This window comes from Crocodylus siamensis, chromosome 13 (assembly GCF_052110815.1).
Source record: "Crocodylus siamensis isolate JL-2025a chromosome 13, ASM5211081v1, whole genome shotgun sequence".
NCBI lineage: Eukaryota > Metazoa > Chordata > Crocodylia > Crocodylidae > Crocodylus > Crocodylus siamensis.
The window spans coordinates 28,514,090-28,535,180 of NC_143407.1; the positions used below are offsets into that span (position 1 = coordinate 28,514,090).

Consider the following 21,091-nt stretch of genomic DNA (forward strand, 5'->3'; position numbering starts at 1 on the left):
AGCAGGGGCACGTGGTATCGTATTGCAGGGCTTTGCTCTGCTGGTCTGGGCCATATTGTGCTAGGGTCAGTGAATCACATGAACAAACAAAGGCGACTAGCTCTCTCTGGAGTCTGTCTGTTGAGCTGGGCGTTTGTTCATCGCCGTCACTGTGCAATGACTGCGGTGGCTCCTGGGGTATGACCGTGGTGGTTCATAGTTCAGTCCTTTCATTGATGAAAGAGGCTGACTCTTCTAGAGACAATACCATTTTGGGTCCCCCCCGGGTCGTTAGGGCTCGATGGCTACGTGCTGGCTCCCAAGTAATCCCACGGCCCCAAACTCAGAGGACACAAGGAGTTTCTTGCATTGCACAGGCCCATCCCACGGCCACAGGCAAGGCCGTTGTAGCCAAAGGGATTCTCAGCTGCGTCCGGAGAAGAGTGGCGCTCGCTCTCTCTGGGATGAAGCGGGGTTGATGCAAACTGTAATACAACATATCGAGATTATAACGAGTGGGAGGTTAGTGAAGAAGGTGGAATATCCCTGCGTCGGCTGATGAGACCCGTAAAAGCACTTTAGGAAGAAATGCCTGGTGGCACCCAGAAGAGGACTTGCTATAAGGGCTCATGTTGCTTGCACAGGTGATGGCGACACGCTGCATGTGCAAGGCCTGGAGTCCGTTTTCTATTACTTGAGTCACTCTTCCCTTTTATTATCCCAGCGGAAGCCGGCTGGGACACTCACAACCCCAGCTGGTGAATGCTGGGGCATGCCTGCTTGGCTTCGGGGTGCGCCAACAGCCCCACAAGCGGTGCAGGGCGGACCTGCACGGCCCCAGGGCAGGGCAGGGCAGGGCAGGGCAGGCCTGCATGCGCCCGCGAGCGGGGCGGGGCGGGGCGGGCCCGCGGAGGCCCGCAGGCAGCCGCACGGAGCCGCGCTCCCGCGGCCGCATTGGTGGTTCAGTGGTAGAATTCTCGCCTGCCACGCGGGAGGCCCGGGTTCGATTCCCGGCCAATGCAAGCGCGCCTGCCGTTTTTTTTCCCGGCGGCCCGCGCGCTCCGCCCCGCCCCCTCCCCCGGGCCGCGGCGCGGGCGCCATGGATGTGTAAGGGCCGCGCGGGGGGAAGGGGCCGGGATAGCCGAGCTTTATTTTTCTCTCAGAGCAAAACTGCCCCCGGGTGGGGAGTGATTCCTTTTCCCTCCCGAAATGGCTGTTTTTTTTTCACCCGGGGAAAAACGGCCTGGACGTGCGCGTGCTCTTGGCTGAGCAGCAGATTTGCAAGCCCGCGCGGTGCAGGCGGCACCATAAAGGCCCCCGAAGAAACCCTGAGTGCTCGCTGGATCGTGGCCATGCCAGGGGGTGGCCGGGGGCTTCGGGGCCGGGGTGATGCTCGGCGCACGCCTCAGCCCCGCTGGTTTTGTCCCGTCTTCGTCCCCGTCCCCGCGGCACTGATTTGTAAATGCGACGGCGGGGTCAGAAAACGGGGCTTTGACCCCGCAAGGTCCCTGCCAGCCCCTCGTGTCTAGGAAACGATGTCTATGAAAAGGTTACTTTTTAAAAAACATGGAAACTAGAGGAAACGGGGCTCGCGTTGCTGTGAACCGGGGACCTCTGTGCCTGTAGGAAACTTCACCTGAAGTTTTGACGGATGAAGGAGCGATTGCAGCGAGGAAGTTTGGGCGAAGTGAATGCCACTTACTGAGTTTTGGATATTGGGGAAAACTTTCTCACTAGGAGGGTGGTGAAGCACTGCAGCAGGTTACCCAGATGTAGGGGAAGCTCCATCCTTGGAGGTTTTTGAGGCCTGGAGAGACTGGGAAGATTTAGTTGGGGATGGTCCCGCTTTGAGCAGGGGTTTATGACCTCCTGAGGTCCCTTCCATCCCTCACTTTCTTTTATGATTCAACCCTGAGTAGCCCCCTTGATCTGAGTGGAGCAAATCAGGGTAATAAGTGTGCGTCTAAAAGACGGCAGGATTGGGACGTTAGGTTCACCTCCAGCACGGAGCTGCTTGTGGACGGACCCGGATGCAGGACTGACTGCAGTGTGGTTGTGGCAGTCAAACGTAGCGTGGATCTGTCAGTGCTGTTGGGCCGGATAAATACTTCCGTGTCTTTTAAAGTCGGCGCTCCTTGTGAGAGAGAAATCTCCAAAGATAACAAAATGAAGTTCCAAGGGAAAAAACAGTTAGTAAAAAAAAAATTCTTGATGTTTGGTTTAGAAATGGAACATTTTTGTTTAATTTTCTATAGGAGCCTACAATGGCGATTGTATTCAAAAGTATATTTTAAAAGAATGGCTCTTATGGACTAAGATGAGATGAATCTGTAGTACGTGAAGATGATCTCAGTAGTTAAGGTACAAAAAAATAAGAGCAATGAAATTTTTTCAAAGGAATCTAAAATATATTTACGGAAGAGGTATGAAGTCAGGTTTTTTTTCCTTTTCCATTTACAGGTTACTCTTGTTACAGCTAAGAGCTCTGTGTAGATAACTGATGTAAAACCCAAAATTAGAATTGCTATAAAAATAAACTGCATGCTGATATATCACATGCCTACTTTTCTTTCAAGTCAGTTGGTTGTTCAGACGTTCATAAGAAGGTGCGGATTGACATAAAAACTGAAGTCTGTTTCTGCTTTGCCAATTTTTTGTAATGATGCAAATCAACTTGAATAAGCGCACTGGCCATAATATTTGGTATATTATTTCATTTAAAATCCTCGTAGCTTGACAAAGTACTGAACAGCAAGAGGACTTTGTAGCCATAATACATTTGTATCTCCCCAATACCCTTAGCAATAAACAATCCCACTAGTAAAAACTTAATTTTTTAAGTAACGACTTGACAACTGGATGTGTTTCTGTTTGCTGTGAATCGGTACAAAAAGAGTTTAAGCACTTGTGGTCCAAAAAGGTCCTGATTTGTAGAGGTTTACCATTTTAAAAACAAACCCACGTTTGATTTAAACATAGTTTAAAATCACAGTTAAACAAACCACCGATTCAGCAGGCAAGCACAGAATGAATGTACAGTCCAGGATCTTCTCAGTTTTTTAATGGAAAGAATCTGTATGTAATTCTTCCATGGCGCTATTATTTCCAAAAAACAAAGACTATCCTCAGTGCATAGGGATTTCTGTGGAGATAGGCTGAATGCAGATTTCAAAGAATTGTGTTTACCTAAGAACAAAACTACAAAAGCTATATGGCTTGTAAAACATGAATGGAAACTGATGCGTGTGTGAGCTCACTTGCTGAAGTTTCACTAGAATCAGCTAATTGGAATTTTAAGTTTATCTCAGCGTATTTTACAAGGTCCCTTTCATTTAAAAACAATGATAGAACCTGTGGACGTTTGGAAGGCATTCACATGTTTGACTGTGATGAATGTGACAGTGCTATTCAACAGTTGATGGTGCTTGACCATGCATTTTGCTTTTTTTATGTGCTGTTGCAGACCTGAGAAAAGCCCTTTTTCTCCCCCTTTGTATGGTAACTGTCTGGTAGCTCAGCGGAATGCATTGTTCTCAGGATATATGGCCAGCTTCTCGCTGCTTGTCCTACAGAAGTTGTATTTGCTTGAAAATATGAAATTACCATATTTTCTAGTCTAATTAACAGGAGCATGCTTAATTCAGAAATACACTTTACTCAGATTGTTCAATCCAGCAATAATAAGTAAGAGCGATTCTTGCTTAATTGGGACAGTCTGGGGGATGGTGGGGGGCAGCCGGGGAGCAGCCCAGGCTGTGGCATGTGCGGCTGGTCCTGCTGCCCCCAGGGTGCAAAGCCGGCTAGGGGCAGACTCACTTCCTGGCAGCTCCTTCTGGCTGCCACTGAACCCAGCCTCACTGCCCAGGAATCCTGACCCATCTGTCTCAGGCCCACCCCAGGTGGTGGGACCCATGTGGGCAGGGTGCACGGCCAGGGGAGGGGATGGGGCTGCAGACGGCTGGGGAGCGGTGTCCAGGAGCAGCACGGGTGGGCAAGGCCAGGGCCAGGCTGGAGCCAGGATCACAGGGCAGTAATAGGGCCTGGGCCTGGGGCAGAGCCTTGATCTGCTGCCTGCGCATCCCTGCAGTGGGCACTGTTTCCGCAGGCAGAGGTGTGTGGGGAGCAGATTGCAGTTCTACATCAGTTCCTGGCCTCACACTGTCACTGCCCCAAGATCCTGGATCCCACTTCTCTTGCCCGTCCAGCTCCTGGATGCTGGTCCCCACTCACCTGTGGCCCCATCCCATCCACCTGGCCACACTCCCTGCTCAGGACTGTGGGGCCATGATAGAGCAGGGCTGGGGCCCGGGGCAGAGGTGCAGTCTGCCTCCCCCAGGCCCCTGCCCACAGAACCAGCACCCATTGCAGGGGTGCGTGGGAGCAGATCATTGCTCTGTCCATATTGTCACATCCCCCCAGTCCCAGCCCTGGACCCGCTCACCTGTCTTGCTCATGGATGGCACTTTCTGCCTGCCCCGCTCCATCTCAGCTGCCTGGCCCAACATGGAGTCACTTAGGGAGTTTTGGTGAGCTGTTGGTGGTGGGGGTGATTGCTGACCTGGCTCACAACAGCTCACGAAAACTCTGTAAGTGGCCCTCTGGCCCAAATTATTGCCCACCCATACTATAGAGTATGTGTGTGCGTGCATAGTTATAGATACATATATCGACCTCTCTTACCTGTATGTGTGTTTGTATACATTATCTATATATCTGTATCTACCCGTTCAGTAGATTTCTGTTATTGTTTTGTGCATCACTTTATTCAGGCAAAACTTTAGGGAGCAAGGAATAACTGAACGGGCTGTTAATTGAAATGGTAAATCAGTCAGTAGGCTGTCCCAATTCAGAGGATTTTGCTGAGCAAGTTAAACACTACTTTGTGGATCAATTGAGCCAAATATTCTTGTACCGATAGTTTGTCTAATAGTAATAACCATAGTTAGGGTGTGTAAAATATTCATGACTGCCAGAGACAGCAACAGCCAGAAACAGTGGAGGAATTAACAAAATTGTGATCCTGAGAATTTTATTAGAAAAAAATTCCTGAATTTAACGAATTCTACTTTCTAGTGTTAGTAGAGGAAGATGGTGATTTTAAAATTTTTTATACAAAATATTCTGAAACATATGTTTTATTCCTTTTTTAGGAAAGATGCCAATGCTGCATTGCTGAGTAACTTTGAGGTAAGTTTACTTGTACCCTAATTTTCAGTAGAGTTTAATGCAGTGATCAGCAGTTTTTTAAGACTGCAGGTCATATTGACACAGTTCAAGTCAGAGGGAGACGGACAAAGGAAGGTCCCATGGCAGGCACAGGAAAAGCACGCACCACTTGCTGCTTCCCCTTGCGCTGGCATGGGAAGAGTGCCTGCCATGGCCACTTTTCCCTGTACTTGGTCCCACTGCTTTTCCTTGCATGGGCACAAGGAAAGCATTCACCTCTGGCTTGGGCAAAGCACTTGCCACAGCCTTTTCTCCCCACATCGACATGGGAAAAGCATCTGCTGCTGGCATGGGGAACACATCTACTGCTGCTGCTTCTTCCTCTGCCAGTACCAGAAAAGTGCCTGCCACTGGCATGGGGAAAGTGCCCACTACTGCTGCTTTTTCCTATGCTGGCACAGGAAAAGTGATTGCTACTAGAGGTGCACCAATACACGGGTCCCATATCAGATTGGCACCGATATAAGGAAAACTGACTGTATCAGATATTGGCTTTCATAGATTTCATAGACATTAGGGCTGGAAGGGACCTCGGGAGATCATCGAGTCCAGGCTTTTTTTGGCTGATGTGGCCAATAATTCCCCATGCATCCGCGCAGCTGCAGCGCAGCACACAGGCGACCAGGAGCTCAGCCCGGCAGTGTGGCGAGCGGCTGGGTTTGGCTGGTAAGTCTGTTGTGAGGGAAGGGGCATGGGGGCTCAGATGGAGGCCCCTGAGGTGAGGGAGGCAGTGGGGCTGGGCAGGGCTTGGGGCAGGCACTGCACAGCTGGTGTGGAGTGGGGGACAGAGCCACAAGTGACTTGTCTGGAGGGTGTAGGGAGAGGGTGGCAGCTCTCACTGCTGCATGCACTCCAGGGGGGCATGGCAGGTGTTTGCCCCCGGATCTGCGCACAGGGCAAGGACAGGCTTGCTGTGGGCTGGGGCCGGGACTGCGCTGACCTCTTCCTGGTGGGGGGGCTTGGGCTGGGGCTGTGCTCGGGACAGGCAGTGGTGCTGGGAGGGAGGCTGGGGGGGCTACAGCGAATTTTGGGGTGGCTGCAGCCTCCCTATCGCCCTCTCCCAGTGCTGCCACTGCCTGTCCCGAGTGTAGCTCTGCCCAGCCTCCTGCTGGGAAGAGCCTGGTGCCCACCCTCGCCTTGTGCGCAGATCTGGGGCACACGCACCCCCATGCCCTCTGGCAGCGCTGCCCCCTCCCCACACCACCCGGACAAGCCGCTAGTGGCTCTGTCCCTTGCTCCACCCTAGCTGTGCAGTGCCTGCCCCTACCCCTGCCCCAGCCCCACTCTCTCCCTTATAGTAGGGGCCATGATCCTCTTCCTCTGCAGCAGACTTACCAGCCAGTTGCCCCTTTCCATGCTGCCTGCCTGCATATCGGAATCAGATCAGTATTGTCTGATATGGCTCGTTAAAAATCGGCCATCGGCCCCAAAATCCTCTATCGGTGCACCCCTAACTGCTACTAAGGTCCCTGCCACGGAACAGCACCGAAGCCCTGTGTCCAAGGACCAGATCAAAAGGCTTCTCAGGCTGGGTCTGGCTGCAGGTTGCCAACTGCTAGTTTCATCTTACAGCAAGTGCTCTGGTCTCAAAGGCAGTGAGAGGGTTTGGTTCAAACTCAGTTCATGACTCTCCTGAGAATCACAGACCTATTCATGTTTGTTCTTTTCTTTCTCTTTTTTTGTCTTTTTCTAAATGGCCGCCAACAGCTGTGTTCCCTCTGTCCTCTGGGAGCTTGTGCCTATTTTGTGACAGTCTGACCCCTTCTTCACCATAGCCCTGTGCCTTTATTTACTTTTTCTTGCCTTTTTTCATCGTTTTCAGCCCTTTCTCTTGCTGCTAACCCCCCGCCTCCCGGTTTAATTTTTTCTCTTCTCTCGCTGTGGCTGCTCTGTTGCTTTCTTCCTTTCCCTTTTTCCTCCTGATATATCCCTTACCTTTCTCCTCTCATCTGTTGTTTCTTTGTTTTTTCCAGTTTCTTTGTTCCTTGTTGGCTAGATGACCACCCATCCCTGACCCCTCTGGTTCCTTGCATAGTTAACCCTTTTCTCGCTGGAATGGCTGAAGGCAGCTCCCAGCAGTCCACTGCTGAGGCTTCTGCCCCTTTGGACTTGAGTTTTGGTGTCCGACTTCATGCCCCTTCCTTCATTGGGGTGGAGGAGTGCGCCTCTGCTGTGGGTGCACTAGTAGGCTTCAGAAACATCCTTTATGCTGACCGGGTGAGTTCAGACCCCGTAATTTTCCTCAGCTCGGCTGATTTGGTGCATGATGTTGTGTTAGCAGGTGTGACTGTCAGGGGTGTGTTTTGCATCGCGACACCCTTAGACAGGTGGTAGCCTCTAGTGTTCCTCTCCACCATTTCTCTTGGACGATGAGCTCACCAACCGCCTGCATCTCTATGGCATGGTAATGGGGCCTGTCCGTAGACTGCCACTTGGCAGCGGCAGTCCTGAGCTCCAGCATGTCCTGTCCTTTAAAAGGCAGATGTTCTTCTTGCCTGGGAGGGTTGGGGTTTGCCCCACTCCCCGTCTTTCATGATTGACGTGCAGTGTTAGGAGGCTTACCTCACTGTTGGGGACATCGCATGTTTTTGCTGTGGCTGCCCAGTGCCTGAGGAAGAAGCCGGTTGCAGCAGAGCCACCTGTGGCTGCGCCTGATGGTTCGTCTACCTCTGGTGCGAATGCCTCGTTGGGTGGTGGGGATGCTCCTACCTTCCAGCCACTCCCCAGTTTTTCAGAGACAGGTGGCTCTGCGGGAGTGGATTTGGGGCTCCTCCTTGCTTCCCCCCAGGAGAGGCTTTGGCTCCTTCTGCTGTGGGGCGGACCTCCCAGCAACAGAAGGAGTCTTACAAGAAGGCCTTGTCAACCCCTTAAGACCTTCCCACCACTTCAGGGGGATCTAGGGTTAGCAAGTGGGATCCCCTGTCTCTGCCTGCCTCCTCAGCATCTCCCCCAGGCCTGGGAGTGGGGTGGATCCGATGGCCCTCCCCTCACCTTTCAGCTCCCTGAGCCTGATTATGTCAAAATGGGCCCTCTGGGAGCCACAAGCGGCTCCAAGAGAGGGATATTCCAGCCCAGGAGGGCTCCCCTGTAATTGTTCAGGGACTAATACAACCTCTGAGGGCCCTTTGGAGGATGCTGCTGCCATAGGGCCTGATGCTGGGAGTCCTGGGGAGGGGACACATACCCCCACAGGCCTTGGCGACTCTCTGTGCGTAACGTGTACCTCTCTTCCTCCTTGAGGCTGGATTTTGATTCTGCCTCTGAGGACAAATTGAGGGAAGTCCTGCCTCAAGGAGTGGCGTCCCCGACTCAGCTAAAGCGACCCCCCCGACCATAGTCTCCATCCCAGTGGTAGAGCCTGCTCCTGCCTCTGAGGAACCTCCATGTTGATTACCCTGTTGAGCGCCTCATTGAGTTTCTTGACCAGACCAAGCATTGCTGGAAAGTTGCCCAGCGTATTCATAAATGGTTCCCAGAACTTGAGACATTTGCGCTTTCTGCTAAGGCCACAGTAGTGATGCTGCACTCCACCCTGGGCCTGCAGCATTATAGCTTTCACCTAAGCAAGCTCGCGGATGATGTTGGGTGCCTGTTGCAGGAAGCTTCAGCTAGCGAGCTGTAGGCCCATTTTTTTCTTGTCTTGTGTGCCTCCTCCTTTCTGGTACTTCTCTCTGCTCTTTTGGCCTTGCCTGTCCCCCTTTCTACACCCTTTATTCATGGCTGCTACGGCTTTTAGTTTTCTGAGTGTCAGTGGCTCCAGAGATCCTGGGAAGCGGACAGCTCTCTGATTTTCCTGCATCAGAAACGGCTGGATGTAGCTTTCCTGCAGGAAACACATATTGATGTAGCCGATCAGGCTGACTGGCATGTTGCCTGGAGAGGCCACATGTTCCTGAGTCATGGCACCTCCCTCAGCGCAGAGATCGCATTCGTCTTCTTGCCACAGCTGATGCTTGATACGGTGGTAGTCCAAGAGGTCATCCCTGGCTGCCTGCTAACTGTTCGCCTCTCTTTGGCACAATGTCATCTCCTCTTCTACCCGCCCACAGCTTGTGACCATCCTCCTCGGTACCCAGGGTGATGTCCGGTCATTGGGTGACTGTCAGCATGCTTATGAGTGTGCCTCTTCAGCTTGCATCAACTGCATCAAGAGTGACACCCTGCTGCTCAGTGCTTGGGCCGACCTCTTTCACCCTGGACCTGCCTGGAGGTCTCTCCTGGTGTCTCAAGGGCCTTAAGGCCCTAGGAGTGTTCCTTTGACCATCTGTCTTCCCTGACTAGAATTGGGATGGATGTCAGTGATGAGGTGGAGGCGTGTCTGCAGCAATGGCACTGGTGCCTGCCCGGCATCTTCTACCACCGACGGGTCTTCGTTGTGAACGACTTGGCAGCCACAACATTATGGCACCAGTGTGCTGTGTTGGACACTCCCGCGAGACTTACTTGACATGCTGTAGAGACTGTTTGTGGATTTTTTCTGGGATGGGTTCCATTGGCTCCTCCGAGCTGTTCTCTGTCTGCCAATGGCCAAGAAAGGCCAGGGCTTGGTTGACTTGGGGGGGCAGGGTAGCTGCTTTCTGCCTGCAGGGCCTCCAGAGACTACTGTGAGGAGTCCCCTGCCCCCCTTCCCCTGGCAACAGCTGGCCTATGTTTCTGTGGTGGGTGGGGGACCTCGGGTTCAACCGAGGGCTCTTTCTCTTGTATCCTGCCCTCTTGGACTGGTGCATCCTCCAGCCCTACTGCAGCATGGTGCAGGCCTGGCAGTCTGCCTTCTGCCTCCAGCCCTGAGCCAGGCAGCTGTGGTTTCCACAGTTGCTGCAGGAGCCCCTTGTCTACAACTTGGCCCTGTGGCACAGGCTGCTGAGTCTTGGCTCTGATAGTCTTGCTGACTCTCATCCAATTGCATGCTGTCCAGCTGAGCCACCATTTGACATGACCTGGTCGGATTGGCTGTAGGCTGAGGCACTGGCTGCCTGCTTGGGCATGTACTCGGTTTGCTCCACCACCTGCCTCCCAGGGGACATGCGGGCCACCCTCCCAGCAGAGGCAGCGGCCGCCCTGGAGAACCACCTCTGAGCATGGTGGGTCATCCCTGCCGGGGATGATCCCAGGTGAACACTTTCCACTGCTGCCTGTTGTGCCAGCCATTGATAGTGACCTGGGTAGTGGGCCCAGCACTTTACTGGCTCTTCCCATGCCTCTGATGGCGATGCTGGGGTTCACTTCAATGTGCTCCCCTGAAAGGCCCTGTGCATGTGGTTGATTCGTGTCTGCTACTCCCACGTCCTTGACAGTTGTCTTGACACTACACGGTGGCGTCTAGTGGCACCGGCAGTCACGCCAGCCCACCCAACGTGGCGCTCACTTTATATGCTGCCCATTGCCAAAAGGACCAGTGACCTCCAGTTGCAGTTGCTGCATGGGATACTGGCCACCAGCACGCTCATCCGCCACATGGATCCGACTGTGTCAGTGGCCTGCCCCTTCTGTCCGGGGGGGGGTAGAGGCAGATCTGTTCCACGCCTTCCTTGGGTGCCCCCGGCTGCTGCCGCTCTTTGCTACCTTTGGCGCTTTGTTCAAGGTGCTGGACTTGGACCTCTCAGAGGCTCCCTTTTTGTTTTCCCTTTCATACTTGGTGGCTGGGGTGGGGGGGTGTTATCTGCCTGGCTAACTTTCTGCTTGGCCAGGCCAAGATGGCCATCCTCAAGAGCTGCAGGAACTGGCTTGCTGGGACCAATTCTGATGATGTCTCGTGACTCTTTCGGTTCATGGTCCAGGCGTGCTTGTCACTGCAATTCGAGCATGCAGTCCTCTAGCAGACAGTACCAGCCTTCCAGGCACCACTGGGGCATTCAGCGGATGCTCTGCAGTGTCGAGGGTGGCTGTTTGGTCCTTGCGCTGTGATACTGCTTGCCCCTTCCTGGGGTACCGGCAGGGGTCTTAGTGGGTTGAGGTTGTACTGGATGTTTTGTTTGTAGACTGTGAGGGCAGGCCTTGCGGGCCATAGCCCCAGGCTCTTTCTGTTGTACCTGGGCCCCTGTGTGGGCTGTCCTTTGTTGTACTGCTACTTTTTTCCTTTAAACGTTTATAAAAGTCATTTAGTACTACTTTCATGATAAAGATGAACAGGATTCAATCCAAGACACACACAATCAAATGATAGCAGTGTGTATGTGTGCATGCACGTGCACATCTAAATGCAAGAGAGCCAGCATCCAGACCATCAGCCATTTTAAAGCTGCTCTTCTCTCCTTTCTTTCTCTTATTTTTTAAATTGATTTCCCGGATTCTGTCTTTGTTATGTGTAGTGTTAATCAGGGGCCTCATTTTGCACTCTTTTATGCCAGCTTTAAGCCTGGGCTAGTGCCTTTATTTAGCAATCACACTGTTCATACAATCCAAATCCTTCAATTTGCCATTTTTGTTGCAATGAAAAGTAGAATCAAAATAATGCATTTTTAAATCACGTTTAAGATGGAAATGAATAGATAGCTAACAGCACTGTTGCTCAACCTTTTGTTTGGCCCTGTGAACTAGATGGGTGGTATGGGCCAGATCGAGCCCCATGCTGCCTCTGCCTAACCCTGTGTGTTGGGATCAAGCTCTGTGCTGCCCCGAGTGGCCCTGTGCTATGTGCTGCCTAGATCAGCCTTGTGCCACTCTGCATGCCCAGTGTAGTGTGCAGGGCCATGTTGTCCAGCCCACAGGGCTGCCCCCAGTCCAGAAATTTGGCAGCAAGGGAGAGGCTTTACTTGCCACTGTTCCCCTGCCACCAAATTTTTAGACCCTTGGTGAGTCCCGCAGGCTAGATGATCTGGCTTCATGAACCAGGGGCTAGGGGTATACCTGGCCAAAAATATTAGCATATCCTGGATCCTCATTAATGTTCCAGAGGTACATGAATTGGAACAGTAGGAGTTCTTTGCAAACGATTCCAGGTGTTTTCTCAAATGGCTGCTGACAGCAGTGCTGTTATTTCTTATGTAATTTTATGTACACAAATACACTATCAGCCTGGAGCCCGGGACTTGCTGAAATGCTTAAATAAATTGAAGACGGTACTACTCAAAATAAATAAGCTCCTAAGTCCTTTAAGTCTTTGCAGTGCTTTTAACAGTCTTTGGTGTCTTTTTTTCACATTAGGGAAAAATGTATTTTCTCACCATATGGTGAATTCATGGTAAAGGCAAGGCAGCGTGTAGTTCTGAAATGTGATGGCAAGTCACAGTAAGTCCTTCGAGAGAGCAGCAAGTTCATGTCTGCTAATGCAGGGAGTATGACTGCTAATGTGGTTAGAAAACAGCTTGTGAAGACAAAGCCCTACTGAGCCACCTTTGCAGCCTTCTAAGAGAAGATGCCTTTTTGGAAGTGAGAAGAGAAGAGCATGCCATTTTCTTAGGTGCCCCAGGTTATATGAGGTTATGTGATGACTTGATTTTGTAGTTAGGAATTTAACTGAATTTAATGCTTTACAAATCGTAAATATTTCCTCAAGATGATTTCCTTGCTGAAGTTCCAGACTTATACAGCCTTTCTACCCTGGTTCCAAAGTAAGTTTTGATGTCCTCTGAGCCACATATGTTTGAATAGAGCAAAGTACACCATATAGCACACTTTAGAAGAACTTAATGAGATAACTAGAAGGAACAGTTTTGCTCAAGAAACAGAGAATAATCTGTGATTTTATTTAAATCAGAGCTTCATGTTTTACTTTGTGCTGACTTCTTTTTTTTAAATCTACTATTTCAGTACAGAAAGTAGCAAGTAATGAAGTAATGGTATCTTGAAAAATCCAGTCTTTCCACTACTACTTTGTGTTCCTTTTCAACATGCAGGAATACTGGGGAGAAACTAGGGTATGGGATGTATTTGTTGTATTGAGAACTTCTTGAGGTCTTTGTGTTAAGTAAGAGCCTGGTCCACTTTGTAGAACTGGACTTGTGATTTTATGCATTAGAGATCATTTGTATACCGTAAAAATTCATTGGGCACCTGTAAATGAGCGCAGAGGCTGCTCAGACGCATTGGAACACCAGCGCGTCGGAGTAGACTTGATTAATTAAGTCTGCTGGAGTGTGGCAATTGCTGTGCTCCAGCAGCCTCCTGCGTCTCAAGTATCAGCATCCCCATGCTTAAAAATGGCAGCAAGGGTGCTTGAACTAAAGCTCTCCCGATGAGCTTTGGTTCAGGCGCCTCCACTGCCATTTCTAAACACGGGGACGCTGATGCAAGGAGACGTGGCGGTGCTTTAGAGTGGCTTTCAGAGCTACTTTGATTAAAGAGCCCCCACCCCCCACCCCTAGAAGACGTGTAAAAATACGCTTTGTCTGTTTCTCCGTCTTTGTTGTCTTCACTTGAGTCCCGTTATCTTTTTATAGTTCCAAATGTACCCACACGTGCTGAGTGAGAAAAGAAGTGGAAAATGGAGTTACTGATGAGACTGCTCATTCCCCATTTCCCTTTCTCAGCATAGTTCTCTTGGCCCATGCAGCTTTTTAATTCTTTACAGGACGGGATTAGCAATATCTGCAGCTGTAGGCATTCTGAGCACGTCTGTAGCTCTCTTCCATATGCACACTCCTCTAAAACTAGGATTTTATTTTCCTTTCCGTAGTTTTTGCTCCATCTTTCCTTCCTGTTGCATTTTGATGGAAGTGTCTTACCCTGTCACTGTCAAGCTAATACTTTGCAATAAAAATGATCCGTGAGTAAGGAGACTTGGGTTCTGTCCCTGCTATTGTGAAAGATTTCCTTTGTGATCGTGGACAAATCACTTAAGTTTCATCATCAGTAAATTGTACAGTTTCAACAAGTGCTGATAGTCCATTAAAATATACGTAGAGTGTGGTCCAATAATTCCTACATCTTTTTTTCAATATCATTTATAGTTTCATAGTACTCATTTAGTTACTAGTTACCTGAATTTGGAATGATCATATGCAAAGAATAACACCGATGAAGTTTTCCATTACCCTTTTAATCTCCAAGTCCGTCAATAAAGGGGTAGCATAATCTCTGTTGCTTAGCTGATCGTAATTGAAAAATGTCATAATATTACCGTAGAAAATATTGATAATATTTTGAAAAAAATTGAAAATAATGAAAAATACTTTGGAGTAACTCAGTAAAACATGCCTTTTGTTTAGGTGTTTCAGTTACTTACTGATCTGAAACAACAACGCAAAGAAAGTGGAAAAAGCAAACAGAGATCTGGCCAACAAAATCTGAACACTATCATGTATGAGGTGAGTAGAGCTACACAGTTGTTTTGCACTTCAGTGTAAAGTGGCAGACGTTTACACAGGCAGAGTTTATCTAGGAATTTGTCCTCTGCTTAATAGAACTTCAGTAAATATTTCCTGCTTATAATACAAGTTTTCTTCCCTAAAGATTTCAAATTGCTGAGAAGTAGCTATCTCTGAGCTAGGAAGCGCCAGCTAACTTCTGCTCATCATGAGAGAGGAGATAAATAACTTTGACCAATGACACCAGGCCAAATGCCTCCACAGGATTTTTAGTGTTTGGAGCAGACACTGTGGCTCTGGCGTGTAAGGAGCTGTTCAGAAGACCTTAGTACAGCAAGCTTCATAATCTCTTAAGGCTGAAAGTAAACTTTGTTGGCTTTGAACCTGTACTTCCACAATAGTTGGCTTATTTAAAACATGAGCTGTAGAGCAAATCGTTTGTTGCTTTACCTTTTAACTGACCCAGCCTGCACCATTGGCTGGGGCTGGGGCCACGCAGGCAGGCTGCCTCATCCTGCTGTGGCTTGGGCTATGGCTGGGTCTTGGGGCAGTGCCCAGCTGGGGTGGCAGTGGCTTGGCGTGGGAGGGAGGGACAGGGTTGAGGGTATAGCCCAGCTAGGGTGGTGACAGCGGCTCGCAATGGCAGCAGCACCAAGGCTGCCGGTTCAGTCAGGCTGCAGCCCCATGCCCTCCACCCCACAGAAATCTGGGCAGGCAGGTGCCCCTCCCCCTCCCCCTGATGTATCACCAGTGGGCCTGCCAGACTGCCCCCATGCCATGTCAGAGGTTGCCCCCTGATGGTGCGGGCTGGTTCAGGCTGTACGGAGTTTGGCCCGTGATGGCCCAGACCAGCCCTGCACCAAGCTTGGTGCATGGCCCTGATGGTGTGAGTCTCTCTATATAGCTATATCAATATAGATATAGATTATATATAGAGGGGGAGGTATTTCATTTTAATTGTGGAAAAACACAGATTTTGGGTTTTTGAGTCAGAGAATTTTGGATAGTTTATCAGAGAATTTGGGATTTTTTAAACAGAGAAAGATCAGGGTCCTTGATGATTCGATTACTTAAAAGATGCATAGTTGGACTGCTAGTGAACCATGGTTAATATTGCATTAAATCTAGTTTGTTTTGCTTCCATGAGTAGTCCCCCATCGACTGTAGTAGGACCACTCAGGCACATATGGTTTGGTCCTGGGTTTTTGAGTTTTAGTTCTGTCTTTGTTTGAAAAGACAAAGTTATAAACTGCAGCTTCAGTAAAACAGACATTTTCCAAATCCTGGTCAAATCTTTACTGAGATTTGTAGTCTCTTTCTCAGTTGTTTCAAGTAAATAGGAGAGTCAGGCAAAAGGGAAATGTTAATTCTAAGTGTACCTGCTAAATATATGAATATTAAGCAAGTATGACCATATCATTATATCAGTATTGATATAATGGGATTGTTTCTGTTTGTTGTGAATACATATTAATAAGCCTTGTACATGGGTATACCTTACAGTAGTTGGAACTAGCTTATTTAAATGGTGCTTGCATTCAGATATGGCCATAATATGATGATGGGCACTTTTAGTTGGTTTAAAATTACTATATTTCACAGTGTAAAGGTCGACCCTGGATTTTCGATGCAAAAATTTAGGATTTTCATAGGCACAGTGTATAAGTTGGGGCTGAGTGCTGAGCCCGGCGCTTGGCAGCACAGCTCACAGCTGACAGGGCTAGGCTCAGCGCTCACCAGGCGTAGCCCCATCCCCTACGAGCCTGGTGCTGCTCTGAGGGGATGGGGCTGAGTCGGCCAAGCCCAGCCCTGGCTCCATCCTTGTCCCCATCTCCTGCGAGCAGTATGTCACCAGCCAAGTACCAAGTGTGGCACTGCTCGCAGGAGACAGAGACGGGCATGGTGCTGGGCTTGGTGCTTGGCTGGCGCAGTCTCATCCCCTTCAAGCGGCACTGGTGCAGCCCAGGACTCGTCAGCTGAGCACCAAGCTCATCTGAGCCCAACCCTGTCCCTGTCCCTGTCCCCTGCAAGTGGCACTGGTCTCTGCAAGTGGCACTGCTGAGCACTGAACTCAGCCCTGATCCCTGAGAGTGGCTCCAGGCTTGGCTGCCCACAGCAGACAGGGTCAGGTGCTTGGCTGGCATGGCCTCACCCCCGTGAGCGACACCGGCCTCAGCACTTGGGTGGCGCAGCCCAGGAGCATTGTTCACAGGGGATCGTGCTACAGTGCATAAGTCAAGCTTGATTTTTTAAGACACAAAAATTGGGCTTCAAAACCCGACTTGTACACCCTGGAATACGGCACATAAATAGCTGAGTTTGGAAAATAAAATGTCTAAAGTTAAATAGCCATGGGTTCTGCTATAGACTATAGTATTTTAATAGGCAATTAGTAATTTTCTCCTCTACCACAATCAGTCATGGTTTACAAGTAAAAACAAATCATCATAATACTTTGAGAAAATAGTTGCTCAGTGTATTACTCCATTAAAATATTGCTCAAATTCCCCTAAGATAATCATTAGGAACACAAGCAATGAATATTTTATCATTTTGGTAGAGAGGAAGAAGGCCGAATCTCTCTATGTTGATAAAATCAAGTTTTAGTTAGGAAGGTTGCTTTTAATAGATCTATTTTGTAATGTCTTATATTTGTATTATTTGTCATATCCTAAAGAATCTTGGAAACAACATTTCGTCCCTACCAGTTAGTTATCTTCTCTTGGCTAAATATTGCCTCGTTTCTTTCTTTTCTGCCCTTTTTATTATAGATTTTTGTTTTAAAGAATTTCTACGACAAAAATGCCCATATAAAAAGATACTTATTTAGTTATGCTCATGGCACAGTACACAAGTAATGCATAGATTCCTCAGGAGAAGAAATCCATGTTTGCCATACAGCACAATGCACACACATGCTATGCACCCGGGGTGGGCTGGTTCATCATATTTGAAATCCTATTAATGGGTGGAGCATCTGTCAGTTGTAGTCTCAGTGAGAGCTAGGTACACTGCTGTGAAGAAGTATCAGGTAAAGATCAACACTTTACGTTTGAAACAGTTGGACCAGTAACTTTTACAGTTAATGATGAAGTTAGTAAATGTTACTCTCTTTTGGTAGAGAAAACAGGAATTTCCTGTAAGCTTAGTGATCCTCTTTGCTCTTATTTTGCGGTTAGTTCAAACAACATCCAGAAAGATTCTTGTGTTTTTTTCAAGTTAAAAGGGTGACTGTAAACTACAATCTGATTGGGCTTCTTTAAAAATAAAAGTAAAACCATTTGATCAACTTTTCCTTATAGTCAGAAGGCTGGGCTCATGCAAAATTGCAAGATGGTGTTATCTGTCGTCTTGAATCCTCATTCTTTAAACAAAAAAGCAAATGCTTTGCAAAGATTAGTTGAAGTTAATTAATGTCAGTGCAAAAGACAAACAGCAGGAAAATTAATCATCTAACAGAGGTAGAAAATGAGCATTTCTGAATAATGACTACAAAATTCTTACTGTGTTTTTTAACGGTAGTATGCATAAATTCTGGGGTTTTAGAAAACAGTGCTAAATATGCAGACTGAAGTACACTTCCAGCTGTAAAGAATGAAAACCGCAGTGGAACTTAAATTAGTTATTTATGAGTTGGAAATGAAAGTACCCTTGGCACTGAATTCTGGAAAATCTTGGAAAAAATAACAGTTTTAGGGATGAATAGAATAAGGCTCTTCAATCCTGTTTTAAGAAAGCAATCTGGTACTTCTTTTTGAACAAGGGCTTGAGGTGCTCTATACTTGTGGTTCTCAATCAGGGTGCCCCTCTCACCGCAGGGTATGTGTGTTTACCAGACTACAAGTCTTTTCTGCTCCAGTTATGACCCGGGGAGTGTTTACATCCCTTCGGACAGATCCTAAAGACGTTAATTTCTCACTTAATTTCCCCACTGTGAGAAATGTCCTTTCTTAAAATAAGCTGGTCCCAGACAATATTCAAGCTAGGGTCTTTCCTTTTAAAATTAATTTTGACATTATCTGGAAGGACCTGTGGTCAAGTGTCTTGGACCACATTGGCAAACATCTCTGTCTTTTTGACACACCCATGTTGGATACTGATTTTCTAAATTTACTTTTCTTCAGCCATTTAGATTTTGAGTCCCTCCCAGATGCGAAAGAAACTCATTGTTTAGCAAGTGACACCTTGCAACCCTTATCATACTGTGCGATTCAGGCCCTGTGATGGCATATGAGAAATACATTTTATATCAAACGCTACAATGTCTACAAGCATAAGGGTTATATGCTTGAATGCAGCCTAATACCACTGATAGGTGTTATACTATATCACCTCGCACGCCTTATCAGTAAAACAAAACTTAAGAAAAAACATGCATGGTGTCCCATGAACACCTCAAGATATTGTGGGGTTCATGACGGTCACTATTCAGACTTCTTTCAGTAGGTTTGAAGAGGCTTTTCAGCAAGTAATTCTCTGCATAGATATTTGATACTCCACATTTATTTTTGCTTTACAAATGGTAACGTATCTTTTCTTACCCTCTGCAGACATTAAAATACATATCCAAAACACCATGCAGATACCAAAGTCCTGAAATTGTAAGAGATTTCCTCACAGCAATGAAAGGTCATAAACTAACGAAGTAAGTAAAGATTCCCTTTTGAGTACATGGATGAGTGCATGAGAATATTCAGAAACGGCCCTTAGTAAAAGGAATTTGTGAGGGGTGCACTGATAAAGATTTTCTTGACTGATACCAATAGCTGATCATTAACCAGGCACATCTGTTGATACTGATCCAACAACTGATTTACAGGAATGCAACCTGGCAGTGTGGAGAGCAGCTCTCTGCAGGTTAGTCTGTAGGGGGGTGAGAGAGGGAAGGGCCATGGTGGGGCAGATCCATGGTGAGGGAGGGAGTGGGGCAGGGGCTGGGGGTGCTGCCCAGCTAGGGTGGTGAATGGCATCTGGGGCCAGGACAGGGAGTGGGACAGAGCCGCAGGTGGCTTGTCCAGGGGATCAGTGTCCTGAAGCTTAAAAATGGTGGCAGGGCGCTTGAGCTAAAGCTTGGCGAATAAGCTTTAGTTCAGGCACTGCCACCACCATTTTTAAGCATGGGGGGGCTTTTAACTGGAGCCGAGCAGAGCAAAGGCGGATGTGGGCTGCTTGTTGCAGGCTCAGGACTCTCTGCTCTACTGGCTTTCCATCAGGAGCCATCCCCTGCCCACCCAGCAGTGGGAGGCACAACTCGCTGCCTCCACGGCTGGTTGGGCAGGGGACATGCAGCCAGCACGGGGCCCCTGAGGAAAAGGCAGCACAGCAGAGAGTCCCAGGCCCACAGCAGGCGGCCTGTGCTGTGTCAGGGAGCTACCCTTCCCTTCCCCATGCCCTCTAGACAAGCTGATTGCAGCTCTGTCCCACTCCCACTCTGGCCTCAGGTCCCATTCACCGCCCTGGCTGGGCAGCGTCCGCAGCCCCTGTCCCACTCTCTCCATCACAGGGGGGGCCCTGATCTGCTCTGCCTCCCACACACAAACACCTCTTCCCTACCCCACAGCGCTTCCCCTGTGATGGGGGGCCATCTTGGGGCCAGGTCCATCACTATCCTGCCGCCTGTCTAGTGCAGTCTGCCTTGCACTCACCTGCCAAGCCTTGATGTAAATTAAAATGATATAAAATGCAGAAGGCTGCCCACTTGCAACGGTGGTATTCTGGGCCAATTACACGTCTTTGATCTTCCTTAATAACATGTCCCATGCCTTGCAGATGTCCTCCAAACAACTGACATTCACTTAGCCCTCTCCAGAGCTGGACTCTGTCCCTGTGTTGGGCTTCCTACACGTGCCTCATAACTGGGTTTTACTCATGCTGCCCCTTTCTCTGGGTCACACTTATTCTTACCCCACCACGGGCCACTTGCACTCTGACCTACTCTGTATGGCCCTTCAGGCTCCCTTTGGCCCTACTCCATACAGCCCTTCGGGCTTCCTCTCTCCAGCTTGGTCCTGACCTGTCACAGACCTTCAGGTCTCCCAATTCAGGCCCTACTCTATAACAGGGTGTCAGGCCTATCACTCCACACACTGGGCTGATTCCAGTCCCTGGCCCACTCAGGCAGATTCCCACCAACCTTGGACCTCAGGGCTTCCTGGCCCCCATGGTCTTGCCCATAATTTCCACTTTGTCTCTCAGGCCTTGGGCCCTCTTGGCCTCTGTGTTATCACCCAACCCTGTGGCTTTTCTGTTGGGGTGTGTGCTCCCTTAGTCTGTCCCCTCCATGGGCACCCACAAGGCAGTGGAGGCTGAGGCTTTATAGCGCCCTGTCCTTACCTTACACTGGGGAGGCACAGGTGTGGCATTTCCTGGAGACTGCCCTGCCACTGACAGCCCCACCACACCACCCAGCCCCAGCAGGGTATAGTTTTAGGTCTTACCCAGGATCAGAAGGAACCTCCTTCACTCCATAGTTTCTACCCTAGCCTCCAGGGGTTCCAGGAGCAGCAAGTGGACTCTCCATCCCTAGACATTTTCAAGAGCAGGGTAGACAGGCACTTGCCTTGGATAGCTGTCAGAGATGATCCTCCTCTACCGTAGCCTCCAGGGGTTCCAGGAGCAGCAATCCTTAGGCCAGGTGATGT

The 21,091-nt window shown here is 49.0% G+C and overlaps 1 protein-coding gene and 1 non-coding gene across 5 annotated transcripts in view; both read left to right on the plus strand.

Annotated features, from left to right (window-relative positions):
* The first annotated feature begins 930 nt into the window (after positions 1-930).
* TRNAG-GCC (transfer RNA glycine (anticodon GCC)) lies at positions 931-1,001 on the plus strand. Its single transcript has one exon. It is a non-coding gene; the product is annotated as a tRNA-Gly (tRNA).
* A 15-nt stretch (positions 1,002-1,016) lies between these two features.
* The window catches only part of CRCP (CGRP receptor component), a 45,959-nt gene continuing 25,884 nt past the window's right edge, over positions 1,017-21,091 (plus strand). The window contains exons 1-5 of one of the 4 annotated variants that reach the window (XM_090025281.1): positions 1,047-1,086; positions 5,130-5,166; positions 6,913-7,422; positions 14,352-14,450; positions 19,001-19,095. In XM_090025281.1, the coding sequence (XP_089881407.1) occupies positions 7,261-7,422; positions 14,352-14,450; positions 19,001-19,095 (356 nt within the window). In that variant the 5' untranslated portion in view covers positions 1,047-1,086; positions 5,130-5,166; positions 6,913-7,260. Of the gene's footprint in view, positions 1,087-1,134; positions 1,529-1,727; positions 2,169-5,129; positions 5,167-6,912; positions 7,423-14,351; positions 14,451-19,000; positions 19,096-21,091 lie in introns of those variants that run through there. The other 3 variants (XM_090025284.1, XM_090025283.1, XM_090025282.1) reach the window with 3 other exon arrangements.